General features: G+C 58.0%; 1 protein-coding gene and 1 long non-coding RNA gene across 6 annotated transcripts; one reads left to right on the forward strand and one right to left on the reverse strand.

Annotated features, from left to right (window-relative positions):
* Positions 1-2,446: 2,446 nt before the first annotated feature.
* LOC106888679 lies at positions 2,447-8,484 on the reverse strand. 5 transcript variants are annotated; one of them, XR_001412149.1, is made up of 4 exons: positions 7,714-7,798; positions 4,916-6,058; positions 4,193-4,345; positions 2,447-2,764 (listed from the first exon to the last, which is right to left on the reverse strand). It is a non-coding gene; the product is annotated as an uncharacterized LOC106888679 (long non-coding RNA). The 5 variants fall into 5 exon arrangements; XR_001412152.1 differs by lacking the exon at positions 7,714-7,798 and adding an exon at positions 8,471-8,484 and having other exon boundaries at positions 2,458-2,764; positions 4,916-4,975; XR_001412150.1 differs by having other exon boundaries at positions 2,458-2,764; positions 4,916-4,975; positions 7,714-7,834.
* A 178-nt stretch (positions 8,485-8,662) lies between these two features.
* Positions 8,663-16,926, forward strand: AGPAT2 (1-acylglycerol-3-phosphate O-acyltransferase 2). The gene is made up of 6 exons (XM_014943075.1): positions 8,663-8,914; positions 12,886-13,019; positions 13,551-13,726; positions 13,920-14,015; positions 15,562-15,634; positions 16,555-16,926. The coding sequence occupies exons 1-6, from the start codon at positions 8,727-8,729 to the stop codon at positions 16,704-16,706; spliced, it is 819 nt and encodes a 272-aa protein (XP_014798561.1). The 5' UTR covers positions 8,663-8,726; the 3' UTR covers positions 16,707-16,926.
* Positions 16,927-19,841: the final 2,915 nt, after the last annotated feature.

Genomic DNA, 19,841 nt, shown 5'->3' on the forward strand with positions numbered 1-19,841 from the left:
GCAAAGGAGACCCCCCCTCCCCTCCCCTTCTCTGCCTAGGGCCCCTGGACCACTCGCCTGCTCCCCCCAGCATCTTAGGGCCTGTCTGCTGGTGGGCACGGGGGAAACACCAAAGGGCTTCCCCCCACCCCCTCCCCAACACACCACGATTTCTGGAGAAAGGGAAATAGGGGAAGCGAGGAGGTATGGAACAAAAAGGGAGCCGGGAGGGACAGGGCACGGTGGCTGTGATGGTGAGGGAGCCGTGAAACAGCCCCAGCAGCACGGGCAGCTCCTGGGAAAGCTCCGGGGACCAGTGGGATTGGATTTGTCATGACTAATTGACTCCCCCGGGCGCTGCGGGACAGGTTTCACGCGTCGCGTGAGCGGGATCCCCAGCATCCAGGAATTAATGAGGGCCTGACCCTGTCGGCGCAGCCACTTGAGTTTTTCCAGTGCAGACAGCTGGCTTAAGAGGCCCCTTTTTATTCTTTACATATCAGATCAATCGGGAGAGTTATAATCTAGTCCTTGTGAAAGCTGGGAGCAGCCTTTGCTGCCCAGCGAGCTCGAGGGGAAAAAAAAAGCAAGCAAGAGGGAGAGGTCATGATGAACTATTGATTGAGCAGGCGGCGGGGCTGCTCCCAGAGATGGCTTTTGCAGGGAACTCGCCCGGGACAGTTTGCCTCTATCTCTCCTGCTAATGCTGCTCCATTGATCTTCCCTGACAGGCAGCAACTACAAGATTATTTCTTTTTTTTAGCTGGAGTCATTAAGAGGCTTTAATCAATAACAGGGGAAACGGAGAGAGAAAAACTGTTTGTTTGGTGGAGACAGGTTCCCCGTGTGGATTTTAGCCCTCTGAGGTGCACAGGTTTCATTTCCAGCAGCCAGGGAGACCTGCCAGGACAGGAATGTCTGGACTCTGGCACTTGGAGGAGATCCTGGGCCGGTTGCAACACCCTGGTAGCCCTGGCCAGGCTGTGAACCGAGAGGGGACCAGCTGGGGAGCTGGTGGTGTCCAATTCCAGGTACCCCAGCACCCTACCCAGCACCCCAAATCACCCAGACCCTCTGTTCCCACGCAGGAACCCCAGCAAGAGCCGGGTGCTGATTTCATGAGCCCAAAACGCTGGGTACTGGTTTCACAAAGCACTTCTGCTAAATCCTGTTCCCTCCTGGCCGGGGTTTGGTGGATGCCAGCCCCTTGCCCAGCGGCTCAGCCCCCTGTTTGAGCTCAGCGGGCTGTGGGTGCTGCTGCTGCTGCAGGCAAGGGGGGGTGGGATTCATTCCTGTGGCAAGACTGGAGTTGTTTGCAAGAGAAAAACGATCTTTGTGCTGAAGGCGCCCCGGGCTGCGCTGCTCCCTCTGCCCTGCCCCAGCCCTGTCAGTACATTTCCACCGCTCTACGGTGGCAACACCCAGTTTTCTTCTCACACAGCTCCTGAGCTCGGCCCCACCAAGTGTCAGTGCTGGTGCTGGAGCCCATTCTCCCTTGGAGAGCCAGAGAAGGGAGCTGGAGATGAGCTCAGGAGGAGGAGAATGGGATGGACCTTCAAAGGTGACTGGGAGCGATGTGTGCTGGCCCCGGGGTGAGCTCAGGCCATGGAGGTGCCGCAGGCTCCCACGTGGGCTGAGCTCACCTTGGGGGAGCAGCCTGTGACACACAAGCTGAGCTGGTATTTTATTGCACTTTGCAGACTTTAGCCCAAAGGCCCTTTGGAACTGCTGCGTCCCGGGGCCGCTGGCACCTCATCGGCAGGTCTGGCTACCTGGGAACACCACCCTGAGCACACTGCTCACCACAGGGAGCACGGGAGAGAGCAGGGCTCCTGCTAACAGGGCCTGCACCAGGTGATGCTTTGGAGTAAGGGAAATGCACTTTGGGAGGCAGGGATGGAGATCCTGACGGAGATCAGCTTCCCTTTCCCCTCCGGGGCTCATCTCACCTCGACACCCAAAGCCCCAACATCCCACCGCTCCAGCTCTCACTGGGCACTCACTGGTAATTACTGCAGCTCTCTGGGGACACAGGATCCTCATCCTCGCTGTAATTACAGCTACACGTCCACAGCCAAGGCATCAAAGGCAGCAGGAGAGGAAGGGTTGAGGAGCTCGCTGCCGTAGAAGCAGGTTGCACTGGTGGCCACCACGCTCAGGCACGCACTGGCCATAAGCAGCTGACAGTCAGGGCCCTGAGAACACACACACAGAGCTCGGCACCATCACCCCAATCTACCCCAGATGGGGCAAGGTCTACTGCTGGTGGCTCCCTGAGGTGAGAGTCGGTGACACGGGAGATACAGCAAAGCCTTCTTCAGCCCCAGGTTGCCCATCAGGAGAAGCCCTTGGCTAATGGCTTTACCTTCCCTCCTCGCTCCATGGGTCTCCAGATCAGCCACCCTGCCCCTTCCACCAGCACCAAATCCATTAGGAACGATTTGATTTCCTTTATTTACACATGACATCTGGGAAAAAGCCTACTCCCATTGCAACTGGGAAAAAAAAAAAAGAAAAAAAGAAAAAAAAGAAAGTAATTCCTATGTGAAAGCCTTGGGCCTGAGGAGCTGGAGAGCTGCAGCCAGAGGAGATGCTGTTTTCCAGGCTGGGTCCTGTGCTCGGGTCACTCTCGTTTTCACTCAGGGCCTGGCCCGGGGCAGGTGGTGTGATGTCCTGCAGAGAACATCAGGCGCAGGGGGATTTCCAGCCTGGCTGTACAAATGCAGATGCAACAGCAAGATCTTCCAGCCTCATTATTTTCGCTGCCTCCTGCTTTTGGCCAAGCCTGCCAGGAGAAAAAAACCAAAACATACAACTGAGTGCTGGAGGGGCACGGTAGGGTTTAAACCCCAGCAGTGATCCTTGACTGGTGGGGCACTGACTCTGCAAACACCCATTTCCAGACCCTGGCACCCGATGGCACCGCTCCTGTGGCGTTCCTCACGCGGATAAGCATGGTGCCAAACCAGCCTTGTCTCTTACGTGGATTTAAATAATTGGTTGGGGGTTTGTTTCGAGGCAGAGGTAAGGCAAGCTCAGAGAAAGCAGGTCTTTAAAAAGCACAGCTGAGGAATGGTTGTAGGTGTGTCAGGAGCCACAGGGCTGGGTGTCTCCCAACACCGGCAGGCACAGGGGTGTTCCCTGGGGGCTGGTGGGGGCCTGAGACTTGCAAAGTGCTCCAGCCCCCCACAAACGGGACCATAAAACCACTCCTGGCTGGAGCGAACACCTGAGCAGATAAGGCAGTTACTTTCTCAATAGCTATTTGTAGGTGAGCAAAGGTTACAGGAAGGAAAGCTCTGATTATCTGATACGCTTCTGCAACGTGTTTCTGCCTTAATTACGTGTTCCATGAGTCAAACTCCCAGATCTTTCTCTTTCCAGTGACCGGTGGAGGCTGCACACACAGAACCCCGGCACCGGGGCAATTTAGCAATCCCATGCTTCTGGTTTTTTGTGCAACCCTGTTGCTACGCAGTCCCGCGGGCACCGGCAGCGCCCGCCTTCAAACGGCACCGAGCCAACCGCCGGGTTCCTCCCCGAGTGTTTGCTCCCCTGTCACGAGTGCTGACGTGTTGTTACTGACGAGCACGGCCACCGAAGGGACCACGGGGCAGCAGGAGCCACCGCAGCATCTGGGGTCAGCCCGCAGCTCTGCCTGTGCCACCGTGGGCTCGGCCGTGGGGCAGCCGGCAAGGGCTTCCACGGCAGCCACATGAGGAGGGGCGGGAGGGCTTCACCCTGGTGCTCTTTTTGGGCTGAAAAAAGTGAGGTGGAAAGAGGATTTACTCACATTAGGACAAGGGGAAACGGTTTTAAATTGGAAGAAAAAAGATTCAGATTAGATATCAGAAAGAAATTTTTTACTATGAGGGTGGTGAGACACTGGAACAGGTTGCCCAGAGAAGCTGTGGCTGCCCCATCCCTGGAGGGGTTCAAGGCCAGGCTGGATGTGGCCTTGAGCAACCTGCTCTGGTGGGAGGTGTCCCTGCCCAGGGCAGGGGGGTTGGAACTAGATGATCTTTGAGGTCCCTTCCAACCCAAACCATTCTATGATTCTATGATCCTTCCTACAAACCCCTCTCAGCCACCACCCTCGCCCCGCCGAGCAGCAGATACAGCACAGCCCAGGCCAGACCTCCCCGCTGTCCCTGCCAGAGCAACACCTTCAAGAGGACATTCCAGTGATGCCACCCTCCTGGGCCTCGCTTACCCATGCAAAGATGGTCCAGGTTCCTGGTCTGTAGCCCCGTGTGGGACCAAGCTCCAGCAGCGTAACTACAGCTGTGTCGTGGTGCTGGGCTGTTTCACGTACCCCGAGCTACACAGAGGTGACACCAGGCTCCGAGACATCTCTGAAAGCCAGCTGCTAGTTGAGACGGGTAAAGAGGGAAGAGGATGGATCAGTGGATGGATGGATAGTCTGACAGAGGTCTGGAAGAAGTTATATCAGATACGGGGATCATCTTACTGTCCCCAAAACACTGACAATCGAGGCTGCTTTGCAGCACCCAGCAGCAGAGGCTGCTGTCTCAGAGCTTCAGCAACCCAGGGCTTCCTGCTGCCGGCACTACCAGCCCTTCCTGGGAGGGCTCACAAGCCACGCACATGCGTGCCTCGACATGGCCAAGAATGAAGAGGTTTGGCTGGTTGCTTCCTCCTCCCCCCCTGCTTTTAATGTCACCAAACCCAGCTGCTGCTTTCAACACATGTCCCTTGGCAGGAGGCAAAGGGAAGGAGGCCACCGGGTAGAGCTGCCAAAGTCAAGGGCAGAGGCATGGTGAGGCAGCAGGGAGGGAGACAGACCTGACCCCCCTTCAGCACAGCCCATAGCTCTGGGGGGGCCTTCCTGAGCACCCCAGGGCCCCCACACCCAGCTCAGCCCTGCACGGCGATGGACGTGTCTCTCCTTCCCTCTCTTCCCTCCTCCACTCACCTTCTCCCCGCACGCGTGGGAGATGTTCTCCTCCGGCTCCGCTCCTTTCCCAGTCAGAAGCTAGTCATCGAAAGCGAGGTCACATGTTGTTTCCAAGGGAAGCAATAAATTAAGGAAAATAAAAGATAAAAAAAAAACACAGCCAGGTTACTATAAGACATCAGAAAACTAAGGCCAAAGGTAACATTCTGGGCTTTACGACTTTTCGTGGACCCAGCCACAGAAATCTTGCCACCAGCAACGCTGTGAGGCCCCTCCTGCTCACCGGGCTTTGCCGTTAGTGCTCTTTTTACCTTTTGGAGGTAGTTTTTCAAGGCAGGTTTTTGAGGCCCCTGGGATGCCCCACGCACCCTCAACAGGGCAGGGAATCCAGTGCTGGGTGCTCAGTCCTGCTGCTGTCTCTGGACCCCACTCAGCGAGACTACCTGCAGCTGACACTTGCAACACCTCTAAATAATTCAGCCAGTAGTTTAAATATGCAAAACATGCAGCACAATCCAGTAAGCTGGGTATTTAAAAATAAATAAATAAATAAAAATTTGGAACTGCTTCGTTCTGGCTTCTGGAGCTTGGGAGGGCAAGGAGGGGGTTGCTTTTGCCTCTGCCCCAAAACAGCCGCCTTTCAGGGGCGATGACGCGATGGCGGTGGTGTCCCGCAGGGCGCTGGGGCCGATGGGCCCTCTTCCATCAGGCAGTTTGTTATGGTGATGTTCATGCACAGGCTGTCGTCATCTGGCAGCAGAACCGCTTGCCTTGTGAAATAACCCAGCGTGACAGCTCTGCTCGCTCCCAGGCAGGCAGGCAGGCCCATGTCTGGCTTCTAATCTGGCATCAGAAATCACTCCCCTTCCTTGAGCTACAGACTAATATTAAACGTTGCATTTGCATTACTCCAGATAATCTGCTGGAGAGGGTGGGGAGAAGGGAATTACAGCCCAGCTCCTTTAGGAGCCCCCACGAGAAGCCACCACACCACCGCCATCCCAGCCACGCCGTGTCTCCTCACGCCGGTTGCCAGCAGCGCCCGTGGCTGTGCTGGAATTCACATTTCAGTTCCCCACCATCAGCCGGCGTCGGGGAGCGGAGCAGAGCGGATCAGCTCGCACGATGCCCCAGTGACAGATCACCGGTGACTTTCTCCCCCTGTCAACAAAAGCCAGAGTCACGAGGATAAGGCAGAATGGCTCGGGGCCAAGCGTATGTTCAAGCTGAAAAGGTCTCGGTGACTTCCCAGGCATATGCTGGCTGGCAGGGCGCTGGAGCAAGGCTCTCTGAACAGCCTGCACGACGCGGGCCGGAGGGATTAGTCTAATGCTGCGTCGAGATGCTAATACAATAAGGGTTCTTTGTGGCATTAGCAGCAATCATGAGACCGGCGCTGAGATGTCATTGCCTGGCAGCTGTAGGGAGCGCTTGCCCTGAGCCCTCCGGCGGAGAGAAGGAGTTTTTTCTCCTGTTTCGACCATTAAAGTTCCTGAGGGACCATGAAAATGTGGTGAGACCCCACCCTGTGTTTTGGTGACACCTCATTTGGGAACAGCTGCCACCTCTGTCTATGGAGAGCCAAGGGAACAAGGGTTATTTGGCAAGGGATCATCGCTTTTCCTTGTGTTTTTCCAGAGCTGCAAAGCTGTGGATACCAAAAGGATGCTTGGGACCTCAGCACCAAGGTCACATCTTACCCCAGTAAAGTCACCACCACCCACGGGACTGGGGTTTTGCTATTAAAAGTGTTGCAAAAACCTGCTGAGGCCAGCGGAAGGGTTCGTGTGGGTTCCAGCAGACACGCTTTCATCTCCCCTGCCAGCTTCATGCCCACAAAGCCATGGGGCCTGATCCTGACCTAACCCCAGCGCCAGCGGGCAACGCTCCATCCCGCTCAGCTCGTTTGTGCCGGTGGAAAACCAGCATCGAGCACCAGCGGAGAATGTGGAGGGGCAGGGAGACCTGGGAGACCTGGGGAGGGGGCATCTGTCACAGGAACTGGAAACTGACCGATGCTCACCTTGGTCAGTTGCAAATTTTCCTGACAGACCCAAAGACCCCCATGAGGGATGCCACGGTCCTTCCCCCACACCATGAGAGGACCCCAAAGACCTGACATGGCACCATGAAGGGAGTGAAACCCCCCACATGGCACCATGAGGGACCCCCAAAGACCCCAAATGGCAACATGAGGGACCCCCAAAGACCCCACATGGCACCATGAGGGAACCAAACGCCCTCCTCACTACACCATGAAGGGAGACCCAGATCCACACAGCACCCTGAGGGGACCCCAATCCCTCAGGGTCCCCATAAGGGACCATACAGTCCTCCTCACCACACCATGAGGGGACCCCAATCCCTCCGGGTTCCCATAAAGGACCTCACGGTCCTCCTCACCATGCCATGAGGTGACTCAGACCCAGGCAACACCATGAGGGGACCCAGACCCACACAGCACCCTGAGGAGACCCCAATCCTTCAAGGTCCCCACCAGGGACACCACGGTCCTCCTCACCACGCCATGAGGTGACCCAGACCCAGGCAACACCATGAGGGGACCCAGACCCACACAGCACCCTGAGGGGACCCCAATCCCTCAGGGTCCCTATAAGGGACCATACAGTCCTCCTCACCACGCCATGAGGGGACCCAGACCCACACAGCACCCTGAGGGGACACCACAGTCCTCCTCCACACGCCATGAGGTGACCCAGACCCAGGCACCACCATGAGGGATCCCCAAGCCCTCGGCGTCCCCCCGCGGGACCTCGCGGCTCTCCTCCCCACGCCATGAGGGGACCCAGACTCACGCAGCGCCATGAGGGGTACCCGAGCCCCTCAGCGTCCCCCCGCGGGCCTCCAGGCCGTCCCGCCGCGCCCCGGGGGGCCGGTCCCGCCCCGGGCTGAGGGGAGCGGCAGGCGGGGCGGGCCGGGCCGGGCCGGGCCATCCGCGCCGCCCACATAAGGCGGGGGCAGCCCACGCCGCTCGGCGCGGCGGCGGGTGTCGGCGGGCGGCTCTGTCGTTTTCCTCCCGGGCTCGGTGGTGGTGGGTGAAGGGCGGCAGGCATGGAGCTGGGGTGGCTGCTCTGGGGGGCGGCGGTGCTGCTGCTGCTCCACGTCCTGATGGGGCTCAGCCCCACCGTCAACTTCGCCCTGCGCATCGGCTTCTACTCCTTCCTCTGCCTCCTCGCCTCGGCGCTGACGGCGCCCGTCTGCCTCCTCGTCAACGGCGGCACACAGCACCCTGAGGGGACCCCAATCCCTCAGGGTCCCTATAAGGGACCATACAGTCCTCCTCACCACGCCATGAGGGGACCCAGACCCACACAGCACCCTGAGGGGACCCCAATCCCTCAGGGTCCCTATAAGGGACCATACAGTCCTCCTCACCACGCCATGAGGGGACCCAGACCCACACAGCACCCTGAGGGGACACCACAGTCCTCCTCCACACGCCATGAGGTGACCCAGACCCAGGCACCACCATGAGGGATCCCCAAGCCCTCGGCGTCCCCCCGCGGGACCTCGCGGCTCTCCTCCCCACGCCATGAGGGGACCCAGACTCACGCAGCGCCATGAGGGGTACCCGAGCCCCTCAGCGTCCCCCCGCGGGCCTCCAGGCCGTCCCGCCGCGCCCCGGGGGGCCGGTCCCGCCCCGGGCTGAGGGGAGCGGCAGGCGGGGCGGGCCGGGCCGGGCCGGGCCATCCGCGCCGCCCACATAAGGCGGGGGCAGCCCACGCCGCTCGGCGCGGCGGCGGGTGTCGGCGGGCGGCTCTGTCGTTTTCCTCCCGGGCTCGGTGGTGGTGGGTGAAGGGCGGCAGGCATGGAGCTGGGGTGGCTGCTCTGGGGGGCGGCGGTGCTGCTGCTGCTCCACGTCCTGATGGGGCTCAGCCCCACCGTCAACTTCGCCCTGCGCATCGGCTTCTACTCCTTCCTCTGCCTCCTCGCCTCGGCGCTGACGGCGCCCGTCTGCCTCCTCGTCAACGGCGGCCGCACCGTCAAGAACATGAGGTGAGGTGAGGGGGCTGGGGTCAGCCCCCGGCGACACCCGGGGACGTGGCGGGGCCGAGGTGGCAGCGGGTGAAACACAAACTGGGGAGATCGGTTTCAAGCCCGGCCTCGGGGGGATGATGATGATGGTGGTGGTGGCCTCCTTCACCTCGGGTGTGTGACAGCAGGCCCTGGGGTGGCTGCCCCGGTGGTGGTGGGGTGGCCTCTTGGCTCATGGAGGGTGCTGGGGGTGTGGTGAGGGGCTGCTCTGTCCCTTCTCTTTGGAGAGCCCTGTTTGGGGATGGGCACCCTTGGATGGGGTCTGGAAGGTGTGAGGAGGGTGGCTGGTGGCCATGCTCTGGGGGCCACACAGGTTTTGGGGAAAGCTGTGTGACAGCAGTGTTTGTTGGGGGGTTTCTCCTCCCCTCCAGAAGCACAGGCTGTGCCAGGCGGTGGTTAACGTGGTGGTGCAAGGAGGATGGTGGCCATGCCTTGCCCAGGACACACTTGTTGCTCTCAGGCCTTGCTGCCTCTGGCATGTCCCCTGGGGTGGTGACCGAGGAGCTGATGGAGGAGAGCACCCCCTCTACATGCAAAGACACATTTTAAGGGCAGAGCTGGCACTTCTCCTGGCAGCACAGGAGAACCTGGGCTCCTTGCTTTGCTCTCCCATAGGCAGCTTTTTACCTGCTCTAACCACCCGTGTCCAGGCCAGGTGATACGTGTTGGGGGGCAAAGGGGAGCCCTGTTGCCTTAATACATCCTTTTGGATCAAAGGTGTGCCTGTCTCAGCTGGTGGAGCTGGACTTTGCTTTGTGGTGTGGCTCTGGTGGGAAGGGCTCGGGGTGGAGCGGGCACAGGGCACCACCATGCTGCCCTCTGGGCTCTGCCATGCCCACCCCAGCCCATGCCCTGCCATCATCGGCTCTGGGTGCTGTGGCCCCAGGCACTGAAAACAGCAATCTGCTCTGGCATCTCCAGCCTAGCTCTGTCTCCAGCTTTGGTTGCCTTGGCTGGCTCAAGGAGCACCTTCTCGCTGCGCAACCTGCTCTGCAGCTCGGAGAATTGACAATGTTGGTTATGGAGATACTCTCTTTTTCTTCCCCATCCCTAAAACTTTGTAAGCCTCCTGTAAACTTAAAGGAACTCCTTGGGAATAAGAACTCCTTGCACTGAGTAACTCCTCATGTTGAAACTCAGAGCTGAATTTTGGCCAGAACCACCCTTTTCCTGTAATTTAAGCCCATCGTTTCCATGTGCTGGCACTGGCTGATGATCCTCGTGGCGTATCCCAGCCCCTGGGAGGTCCGTGGCTGAGGTGATCCAGTGAGCTCCTTATTTCTACATCATCCCAGACTGCTTATTCCAGCTTGGGGAAGGGGGTTGGAGCAGAGCACGTGCTGGTGGACAGACAGCGATAACAGCATCGCTGCCCAGCGCAGAACACCCCGTCCTTGTTGTGCTCCTGGCTCTGGTGCCAAGCTGGTGTGACTTGGAAGAGGTTGCCCTCTGTGTCTGACAGAGATAGAGCTGTTTATCTAGTGGCGAAACCTCTTGCAAGAGCTTCCAATCTGGTAAGCACGCTTCATTAATCCTTGAAAATCAGAGGATCCTAAAAAGGCCTCTGCCACAGGCTGCGGAGCAGAGTGTGTGAAGCCAGGGCTGATGGGTTTCAGACTCAGGCTGTTACGGATGCCCTGAAAAAGCACATTCCCTCTCACTTTTCTGCTTTCTCCTCGAGTCTGGCAATAAGTGCATCAGATTTACAGCTCCCTGCAGCTGCGACTGGCTCATTCATACCAGCTTGCAGGGTTGAAAGGGAGTAGCACCCATCCCCTTAACCCCGTGGGTGATGTGGCCAGCTCAGCAGGGCTGCTTGGTCACCTGGTGGCTCTTCGCTTGCTCTGAGCTCTGCCCCTTTGCCTCTTTTGGTGGCTCAGGCCACATCTTGTGCAAGGAAACACTGGCTTCTTACTGGCAGGAGGAAGTTGGATGGTTGCTCTTGAGTAATGTGTAACCAGCCTCTCCCGGCAGCTACTGAGCCAGTGTGACTTCCAGAGCGGTGACCTCTTTTTTGGTTGGCAGTCAGAAAGGGAGGAGAAGTGGGATTTAGGTCAGTCTGGTGGCATGGCATCCACGGTGACCTCACTGATTGGTGTCACCCTGCCTTTTCTCACCTGCCCCCTTCTCTCTTTGCCTGGACTGCACTCCCATAACCCCAGGAGCTCTGCAACCTCTGCACCTCCCCGTGGCCTTTCCCCAGGTGTGGCTCCAACCTTTGCAGCAGGTTTGAATGACCTGGGACTGATAGCTGCTGTGTCACTCCCATGTGTCACCTGCGGGCATTGGCCTGACCTGAGCTCCAGCATCACAGCCAGGGCCCCGGGGCAGTCTGTGTGGTGGGGCACCCCATGGAGATAGGAACCCCAGAGTGGGGAGGAGCAAGCCAAGGGACAGCTGACTTGACAGAGGCATGTGGTTGAAGAGTTGATGGCAGGGATGGGGAGACTTTCAGAGAACAGATGCTGGGGGCTGCTGCCAAGCCAGAATAAGATTCTGGCAGGATGCTCACCTTCCACCCTGGGTGACAGAGATGCTTCCCAGGCTGATGGCCCTGCACAGCCTTCCAGCTGGACCCCGTTGTGGGGGAAGAAGGTGACACTGTCCTTCCATCTCCTCCTGCAGGGAGGAAAGATCCATCCTTTGCCTGCCAGGGAAGTGGTGGGCCTTGAGGTAGGGCATCCAGGTGCTTGTTGGAGGGCAGGTCAACTCCTGAATCTGCTCTAGGGGAATCAGCTGGTGGCTACTCCTGGGGCCTTTGCTCATGTGCCAGTTTCTCTGCCTCCTGTCCTGGCGAATGGCTGCTCCCCTACCCAAAATAGCCCCTGTGTGCTGCCAGCTTCTGGCTGCGTCCTTTGGCCCAGTTGGAGGGTCCCCAGCTCCCACCTGTTTGGGGGTGGCAGAGTGGGCCCTGCTCTTATGGGCTGGCAGGGTCTCAGCTGGTGAGCCTGGGCTGGGTGTGCTCAGCAAGGGCATGGCAGCCTGCTCGGTGCTGAGAGGAGCTGCTGGTGTCTCATCCCAGGTGGGACCCTAGCCCTCGGGCAGAGGGGAGGGAAGCTGGGAGCTTTGTGGATGGACCTGTAGATCCAGCGGGGAAGGTGAACTGACAGGCAAAAGCTCTTTGCTTGAAGGTGGGTTTGCCGGGGGCACCTCTCCTCTGCCAAGCTGCGTGGGGAGCATCCCGTTTGCTGCTCGCATCCTTGCATTTTACAGGGAAGTGTTTCTCACCTTCATTCTTCTCCCCCGGGGTAACGACAGCCCATGTTTGTTTGTATCGTTAAACAGCATCTTCCAGCACTGCAAGGAGCAGAATTGGCAGCTTTCCTCGGGTGATGGGTGTGCAGGCAAATACCCGTGTGCTGGGGAGTGGCAGCTCCTAGGAGAACTGTTTGAACAACTTGTGGGGCTCTTGCTGGTTGCAGGAGGAAAACACTGGCAGCATCGGAGCAGACTGCAGCCACGGCACAGGGGGAAACGACAGCACTAAGTGGATAGGACTGGCAGCAGGAGGAGTGGTCCTTGGTTCAGCATTAAAACCAGTGTCTGCCCATCCTGGACTTTAGAGGGCTTCCAGTTTGCCCTCTATTTGCACTGCAGCAGCACTAGGCTGGACTCTCCCCTTCCAGAGAGCTTGTAGTGAGCCTGGTTGTCAGCTTGAAGGAAGCATGAACCATTGAGTGTAGCTGTACCGGCCTCAAAGTTACAATCACCTTCCCCCAGGCGTCCAGTAAAATCCCCACTCTGGGAGCAGACAGGGCTTAGCGTGCAACTGAAGCACCTTGAGCACATGGGACCATGCAGGACAGACACAGGGCGAGTGAGACTGGAGGCTCTCTGTCACAGAGCTCTTCTTCTCTCCTTCCACCCGTGCTGGGTATAGCAGCCCCTGAAACCTCCCTGCCCTGCTGCTGACTGCTCTTCTCTCCTTGCAGAATCATCAGAGCTGTGGTCAGGACCTTCAAGTATTTCCTCGGCCTGAGGTTTGAGGTGAAAGGACTGGAGAACTTCAAGGTGGAGGGCCCTGCTATCATCGTGTCCAACCACCAGAGCATCCTCGACATGATGGGTGAGAAGCTGGTGGGAGGGGGGAAGGGAGGGAGCAGTTTTCTTGCTCACCACTAGAGAAAGGCTACCAACATCTCCTGGCCAAGCAGCCCCCTGGTCTGTGCTACCAAGCCAACTGGTCCAGCTTTCTCTAGCAGTGCTGGCTGCAGGAAGGGTCTCCCCTCACACCCTGGGCAGCACCACAGGTACTGCTCAGCTTCAGGTGTCTCTCAGCTCTTTTACATCCCTGCCTCGCTGGTAGCCCAGCTGGCCTAGCACTCGTGTCAGTGTTGCAGGCAGCCAGGCATGAGGGGTGGCCCCACTGGGAGTGAGCTGTCTCCTTGAATGGTCTCCTATGACCTGCAGCCACCCTGACCCTGTAATTCTGCTCTGTGCTTCATCTCCCGCTCTGTTGATGGCAGCAGAAACCAGCAGAGAAATGAGACACCGGCCTGTCCCCTGTACTCCCCGCCTCAGATTGTGTCTCTTGTCCCATCTGAGTGCAGGATGGGCGGTGGTGGCTGCTAGATCTCACCCTCTACCATCACGTTAGGGCTGATGGAGGTCCTGCCTGACAACTGTGTCCAGGTGGGCAAGAAGGAGCTGATGTACGCTGGCACTGTGGGGCTCATCATCTACCTCGGCGGTGTCATCTTCATCAACAGGAAGAGCACCACCAGTGCCAAGATGGTGATGGCAGAGGTGGCCAAGAGTATGACAGCTGAAAACGTGAGTGTGGCCGTGGCATGTGTCTGTCTGGGTATCCTGGGGTGGCACGGAGGGATGTGGCACTCCTGGTGCTGGCTCACCTGAAGCTACAGCCACCTTGCAGCTCTTGGCGAGGCTGGCTGGTGGCTCGGCCAGCAGGAAGGGAGTGCTGTGAGTGGGTTGCTGGAGCACAGCCTTATCTCCCCACGTACAGGTGAAGGTGTGGGTGTACCCAGAGGGCACAAGGAACTGCACGGGGGATTTGCTGCCGTTCAAGAAAGGAGCGTTTCACATTGCTGTCCAGGCACAGGTAACGGCGCGTTGCCCCCGCACGGGAGCCCTGCTTTCGTGGTGACATTGCAGACTGGTCACACAGACTTATTTGCTCTCAAGTGAGCTGTGTTCCCAGGTCACAGCTGAGCTCCTCAGCTAAACCACCTCATCCTCTCTCCTGACTGCCCCTTCACTGCATTCCTGGTGTCCCATCTGGAGGGCAGAGCGTGGGGGACTGGCACCCTTGTCCCTTAGCTCCAGGCTCTGCAGGCAGCTGCCTGGCAGCGTGGCAGGGCAGTGTCTGTGCCCCGCTCCTGGCAGCACGGAGCCTGCTTTGGGCAGGGAGCCCAGCAAGTGCTGAGCTTCTTGTGAGCTTGCCTGGGGAATCCCAAAGCTGTTGGTGCATTTCTCAATCCCCCAGGTTGCAACCGTGTAGTGTGGATTCGGGATTGTTAATGCAAGTGCTTTAGAGCAACATCTGGGCTTGCTCTGTGTGGAAATACTGCTCCCTTCCAGGCCACCATATGGCACTTCTGGGTGTCTCTTAAAAGTCTTCTCTTGCCAAAATGACAAGATCCATGAGCAGACAAACACCTCCTTGGCTTTGGACAGCCAGAGCTGTCAGCGCTCCTGAAGGAGCCGTGGTGCTTGCCTGGGCAGAGCACTGGGACAGTGTGCTGGGGACACTGGAGATCTGGCTGTGCTGCCTGGAAGCTGGGCCACCTTGCTCAGCTCCCAAGGCCTGGGACTAGGTGCCAGAGAGGTGCCTGGAAGGAGATGGGTGCCTTCCCCTGCACACTCTGCCTTGCTTCTCAGGACTGGGATGACTCGAGACCTGAGGGGAAACTGTTTTCCCTAGAAGAGGTGTTACAGCAGATCCTGGAGAAGGGAGTTAGGTGCCAGAGCTCTTGCTGGGTTTGATTGGCCAAGCCCGGGGTGTAGCCTGCCTTGTACCATCCCCACTCCTGCCAGGGTGATGCAACCCAGGCAGGGGCTGGTGGCTGCTGGAAGGAAAAAAGGACAACAGTGGAAATGGTACCCACCTCTGCTAACCCTCCCCCTGAGTCACCAACTGTAGATTGTGTCTGTGGTGTCAGCACTGAAATAACGACTGTTCCTGCCCTCCTGGCTGTGTCTCTGCCTGTCTGGAGCCTCCCCGAGAGCACCTGATTACAATTGGTGACTCCTTCTCTTAGAAGCTGAAGGCACAGCAGCTGGCCTGTCCCAAATGTGTGTTTCTACAGCCTGTTGAAATGGGCATCCTCCCATGTTTCCAGGTCAGAAGATATACCTGGATTCTGAAGCCTGGCTTGGGATGAGGAGCCCTGAGAGCCAGTGCTGACCTGAGGCTGAAGTGTAGCTTGATCCTAGTGCCCTGAATGTCTGTCAAGTGTCTGGAGAGTGGTTTTGATCCCGTTTGACTTCCAGCCTCTGGAAGTGGGTCTTGCTTGTGGGACTGTGTGTGCCCTGGGTGTGTGAGCACCAGGCCAGCTCTGCTGTGTGGGATTTGCTGCTTATCTCTGCTCTGAGTAGCTGCAGCCCAAATAACTCCTCTTATTTTCTTTTTCTTTTTTTCCCCCAAGGTCCCAGTGATCCCTGTTGTATATTCCTCCTTCACCAGCTTCTATAACCCAAAGACAAAGCTATTTACATCAGGTACCAAAGAGTCCAAAGGTCTTTACAGTCACTTGGATACAGGGTTGATGCTGATTCGTGGAGATCTGATTCACAAGGGTGTGGGAGGGAGGTGGAGCTGGGGTGAATGGGAAGAGTCCCTCTGGGAGATGTGTGCACTAAGTTCAAAGCACTTGGCACCGGAGCCTGGGCTGGGCTAATTTAGGAAAGAATCTAATTAAATACAGTGAGGGATGTTTTCATTAAAAATTGGACACCACCTCTCCCTCTCATAACTGGCACAGCCCGTCGTTTGGTGAGGCTTTGGGGAGAGAAGGAAGTGTGCTCTGCCTCCTGACCCTTCAAAGCAGGGACCCCTCTGCAAGCCAACCAAGGCAGCTGGTCCCATCAGAGCTCGGGACTCTGCCAGTACAAGTGCTGGGCAGAAAGTTGGCTTTCGGTCAACTTGGAGCAGTAACTCTCCTTTTTTTTGGGAGGAAGCCATGCTTGCTGTGCTCCTGCCTGGGTGGCTGGAGCCAGCCAAGGGTGGGAGGGTTGGGGAGAAGTGGATGGAGGGACCACCTGGTGCAGGTCCTGGCGTGGGCCTGGAGCTGAGTGGGTCCGTGGCCATGGACTCCCCTTACTCTCTTGGCTGGCAGGTGAGGGCAGAGCAGCCACACCAGCCTTGGGAAGGGGCAAGCTCTGTCTGGGGTGTCACTTTGGGGCACAAAGGAGATACTCTGCTGCTCGGTGGAGCTGTTTGAGAGCAGGGTCTAATCCCCAGAGCAATCTCTGACCCCTGAGACCAGCAAGGCCCTGACCTGTGCTCCAGGGATGGGCTCCTGAAGCCCTGTGAGAGGTGGGGGGCTGTGCTGGGGCTGGAGCAGGGGTCCTGGGAGAGCAGAGAATGGTTGCTCCTGTGCTGTGTGGGGGTTTCTCACAGGTTCTTCTCTTGTTCCCAGGCAAAATTAAGGTTGAGGTTCTGCCTCCCATCGAGACCAAAGGCCTGACATCAGACGATGTCTCTGACCTCACTGACAGATGCTTCCACACCATGAGGGAGACCCTCTTCAGGCTGTCGGGCAGACCAAGCGAGTCAAAGAAGTCATCCTAGATGCTTCTCCAGTGGCGTCACCGTGTGGCGGTGACTGAAGGGACCTGTCTGTTGCCAAATACTGAAGGAACTTCTCTTCCTCTGCAGTGACTTCTAACTCTGGGAACACCACAGACTGGCGCAGCACACGCAGGGTGTCAAGCCAATGCTGAGGTTCCCCGTTGAGTGGATTTCTTTTCTGGGTTCATTATCTCACAATGAAACGTCTCCTTTTTCTGAATTTCTCAGGCATCAAACTCGTGCTACCAAAGGGCTCAATGACTGGAGAGGTGAGTTCCCCCCGGCTCAGGCAGCTGGAGAGGGACCACGACAAAAACCTGGCCGGAGGCTGGGCTCTGCCTCACGCGAACATCCCTGCGCCCATGGTCCTGCAGGCCCAGCTCGTGCTGTGCTGTCCCAGATGGAAACCACCAGGCAGCAGTTCGTACCCGTACAACCTCGATTTTGCTCAATCAGGGCTGAGAATGGGGTGAAAAATCCACAAATCTAGCTCTTCAGCGGCGCTGGGAGTGCGGCCTCCTCCCTGGGCAGCCGGGAGCGCTGCCATCCTGCACGGTGGAGATCCTGGGGCAGGGCCTGTCCCCTTGAGAGGCACCTTTGGGTCACAGCAGCATCTTGTGCTGGGGCTTTTGTGCTGCCCAGGCACTCCTGAGCCACTTCTGAAGAAAGCATCCAGGGCCAATAACCTCAGGGGGGGCTGTAGAGGGGAATGTGTGGGGCCAGTCAGCCTTAGAGTGTCCCTTTGGGCTTGGTGGCCTCGTCTGAACAAGTGCCCTTGGTCACAGAGGGGTGCAGCGGTGGGAGGGAAGCTGAGTTCTGACCAAACTGTGGTCTGGGCAGGGTTTAGCTGAATGCTCTCCAGCCTTTGCTGGTTTAGTCCTTTTCTGAATGAAACCCCACGCTTGTTTCTACCACTCAAGCCACCAGCTTGATATTTTTAGATTTTTTGTTTTTTAAAGCTGCACAGATCTTTGAGTCCTAGGCAAAGCTGTCCTCACATGTGACACGTGTGTGGCACACCGGGATGCTGCCTGGGACGGGCAACCTGGGTTGGCCCAGTGCTGCTTTAGGGTTGGGAGGCTGCTGCCAGCTCCCTGCCGTGGTCCCACCACCTCACAATAGCGCCTGTGGTACGTGGTGCAGGGGCAAAGGGCTCTGTCAAGGCTTGTTTTGTCACTTGTCATGGTCAGCAGCGGCCGAAAGATGGTGCCTGTCCCGTGTGTCTCTGTGCAGATCTCAGCGGAGCCGCTGCAAGGCTTGTCAAGCTCCTGCAGGGCCACAGGGCGGGTGAGCTGGAACGGAGCTGGGAAGGCTTCAGCTCTCCCTTTTTGGGGGGAATGTGCTCTTTCCCCCGTTCGGATAAAGGGATTTCCCCCGTGCTTTGGTGTGAGGGACCAGCAGGGCTCCTGCATCCCTTGATGACCTCTGTGGGGTGCAAGGTTGGGTCAGGTCCGTGCTTCCAGGGGGTGACCTTCACCTCTAACTCGGGCTCAGGGAGGCTGTAGCTCAGCTGTTGGTGGCTCAGGGTGAACGACCATGAGATACTCACCCCAGTAGCCCCCGGGGGGTTTGACACAGCCTGTCTGGGGCTGCCTTGGTGGAACCCCAATCATATCATACCGCCTTTTGGAGGTTGAAGCCTCAACTGGGAAGGGCAGGAGGGTTCTGTAGAGCCCGTGGTCCCCAAGTGAGGGAGCTCCTGGGCTGAGCTGCTGCTGGTGGTGGCCAGTGGGGACTTTATCAGAGGGGCCTTACGGTACAGACTCAGGGGTCAGACCCGCCGTGGGACGGGTCGGGGGGGGAGGATGGGAACTGAACCAGCACTTTGTGAGAGTGGCAGATAAAGGGGCTGGGAACTGAACCAGCACTTTGTGAGAGTGGCAGATAAAGGGGCTGTCACAGAGGTTAAACCAAACCCAGAAGGGTCCTGGGAGGGCTCTTAGGGGGTGGGGAAGGGATAACCACATCCAGGGGGTGATTCCTGCAGCATCCTTCCCTGGGAGGGGGGAGCGGTGCCTCTGTGTGCAGTTCTCTGCTGTTCACTTTTAATTGGGTTGAGAATAATGTTATGTGCTTTAAAAAAGAGAAGGGGGGGGGGAAAAAAAGTACACCTTTGATTATTTAAATAAAGGAGACTCCTGGTCTTGTGTGGGAGCTGGGGGAGGAGGGTGGCTGTGGGAGGAAGGCTGCTGACCCTTCAGCTCTTGCAGGGGGTGGGTTGGGTGGTTGAGAGGGAATGGCAGGTCCTTGTCCCCACCCTGTGTCCCACTGGAGAGGGGCTGTGCCTGGCCTCAAGGAGGACAAATGCCTGCAGGGGAAGAGGAAGGTGGATGGGAGCTGGTGTCAAAGCAGGGCCCTGGAGCAAGCACCAGTAAGGATGCCACAGCCTCGGGGTGCGCAGCAGGAGGCTTTATTTTGGTACAACCCTGTTGCCCATGTGGCAAGTGGCTCCTCTTGCAGCTCTGCCCTAAGGCAAGGAGGAAGGTGTTGTACCAGGTCCATCACCTCTGCTCTGTGGTACCAGTGTCCTTGGGCAAACACTGCTGGGGGTGTGCCAGGGGCTGACAGTGCAGTGGCCACCGGATCTGGGAGGGACTGGCCACCCTGGCAGCTCCGTGCCTGGCAGTGCCAAGGTGTGGGTGTGCCAGGCTGCCATCCCCAATCCGGGCATGCAGAGGGCTGTCCCTCCCTACTTGGCCTCACCCTGTTGGCACTACTGATTGGCACAGGTCTGTCCCTGTCTGCTCATTGATGGGAGTGTCACAGGGAAAGGTTTTCTATTAAAAGCGAGTAAAAATAGATTCTCTGCACCTTCAGGCCCATGGAAAAGCTTTGTCCTTGTTACTGCTCCATAGGGCCTAGGGATGGAGCAGAGGAGCAGGCAGTTTCAGAGCAAGCTGCTGTGGTTGCTGCGTTAAGTGGTGAGGCACCAGCCCACCCCCAGCACTGGTGGAGGAAGGCTGGTCCCTGAGAGCAGACCAGAAGCTGTGGGGATGGGCACCTGCACCCAGCCAGCGTGGTACCTCTGCAGGGAGCAGTTGCACCCACCCCCTGCTGTGATACCTGGCTCGGGGCTGGCCCCTCCTCTGCCACAAGGCCTTTTTGGCCATAGTCCTCCAAAGGCAGGAGACTCGT

This window comes from Calidris pugnax, unplaced genomic scaffold (assembly GCF_001431845.1).
Source record: "Calidris pugnax isolate Ruff unplaced genomic scaffold, ASM143184v1 scaffold102, whole genome shotgun sequence".
Lineage (NCBI taxonomy): Eukaryota > Metazoa > Chordata > Aves > Charadriiformes > Scolopacidae > Calidris > Calidris pugnax.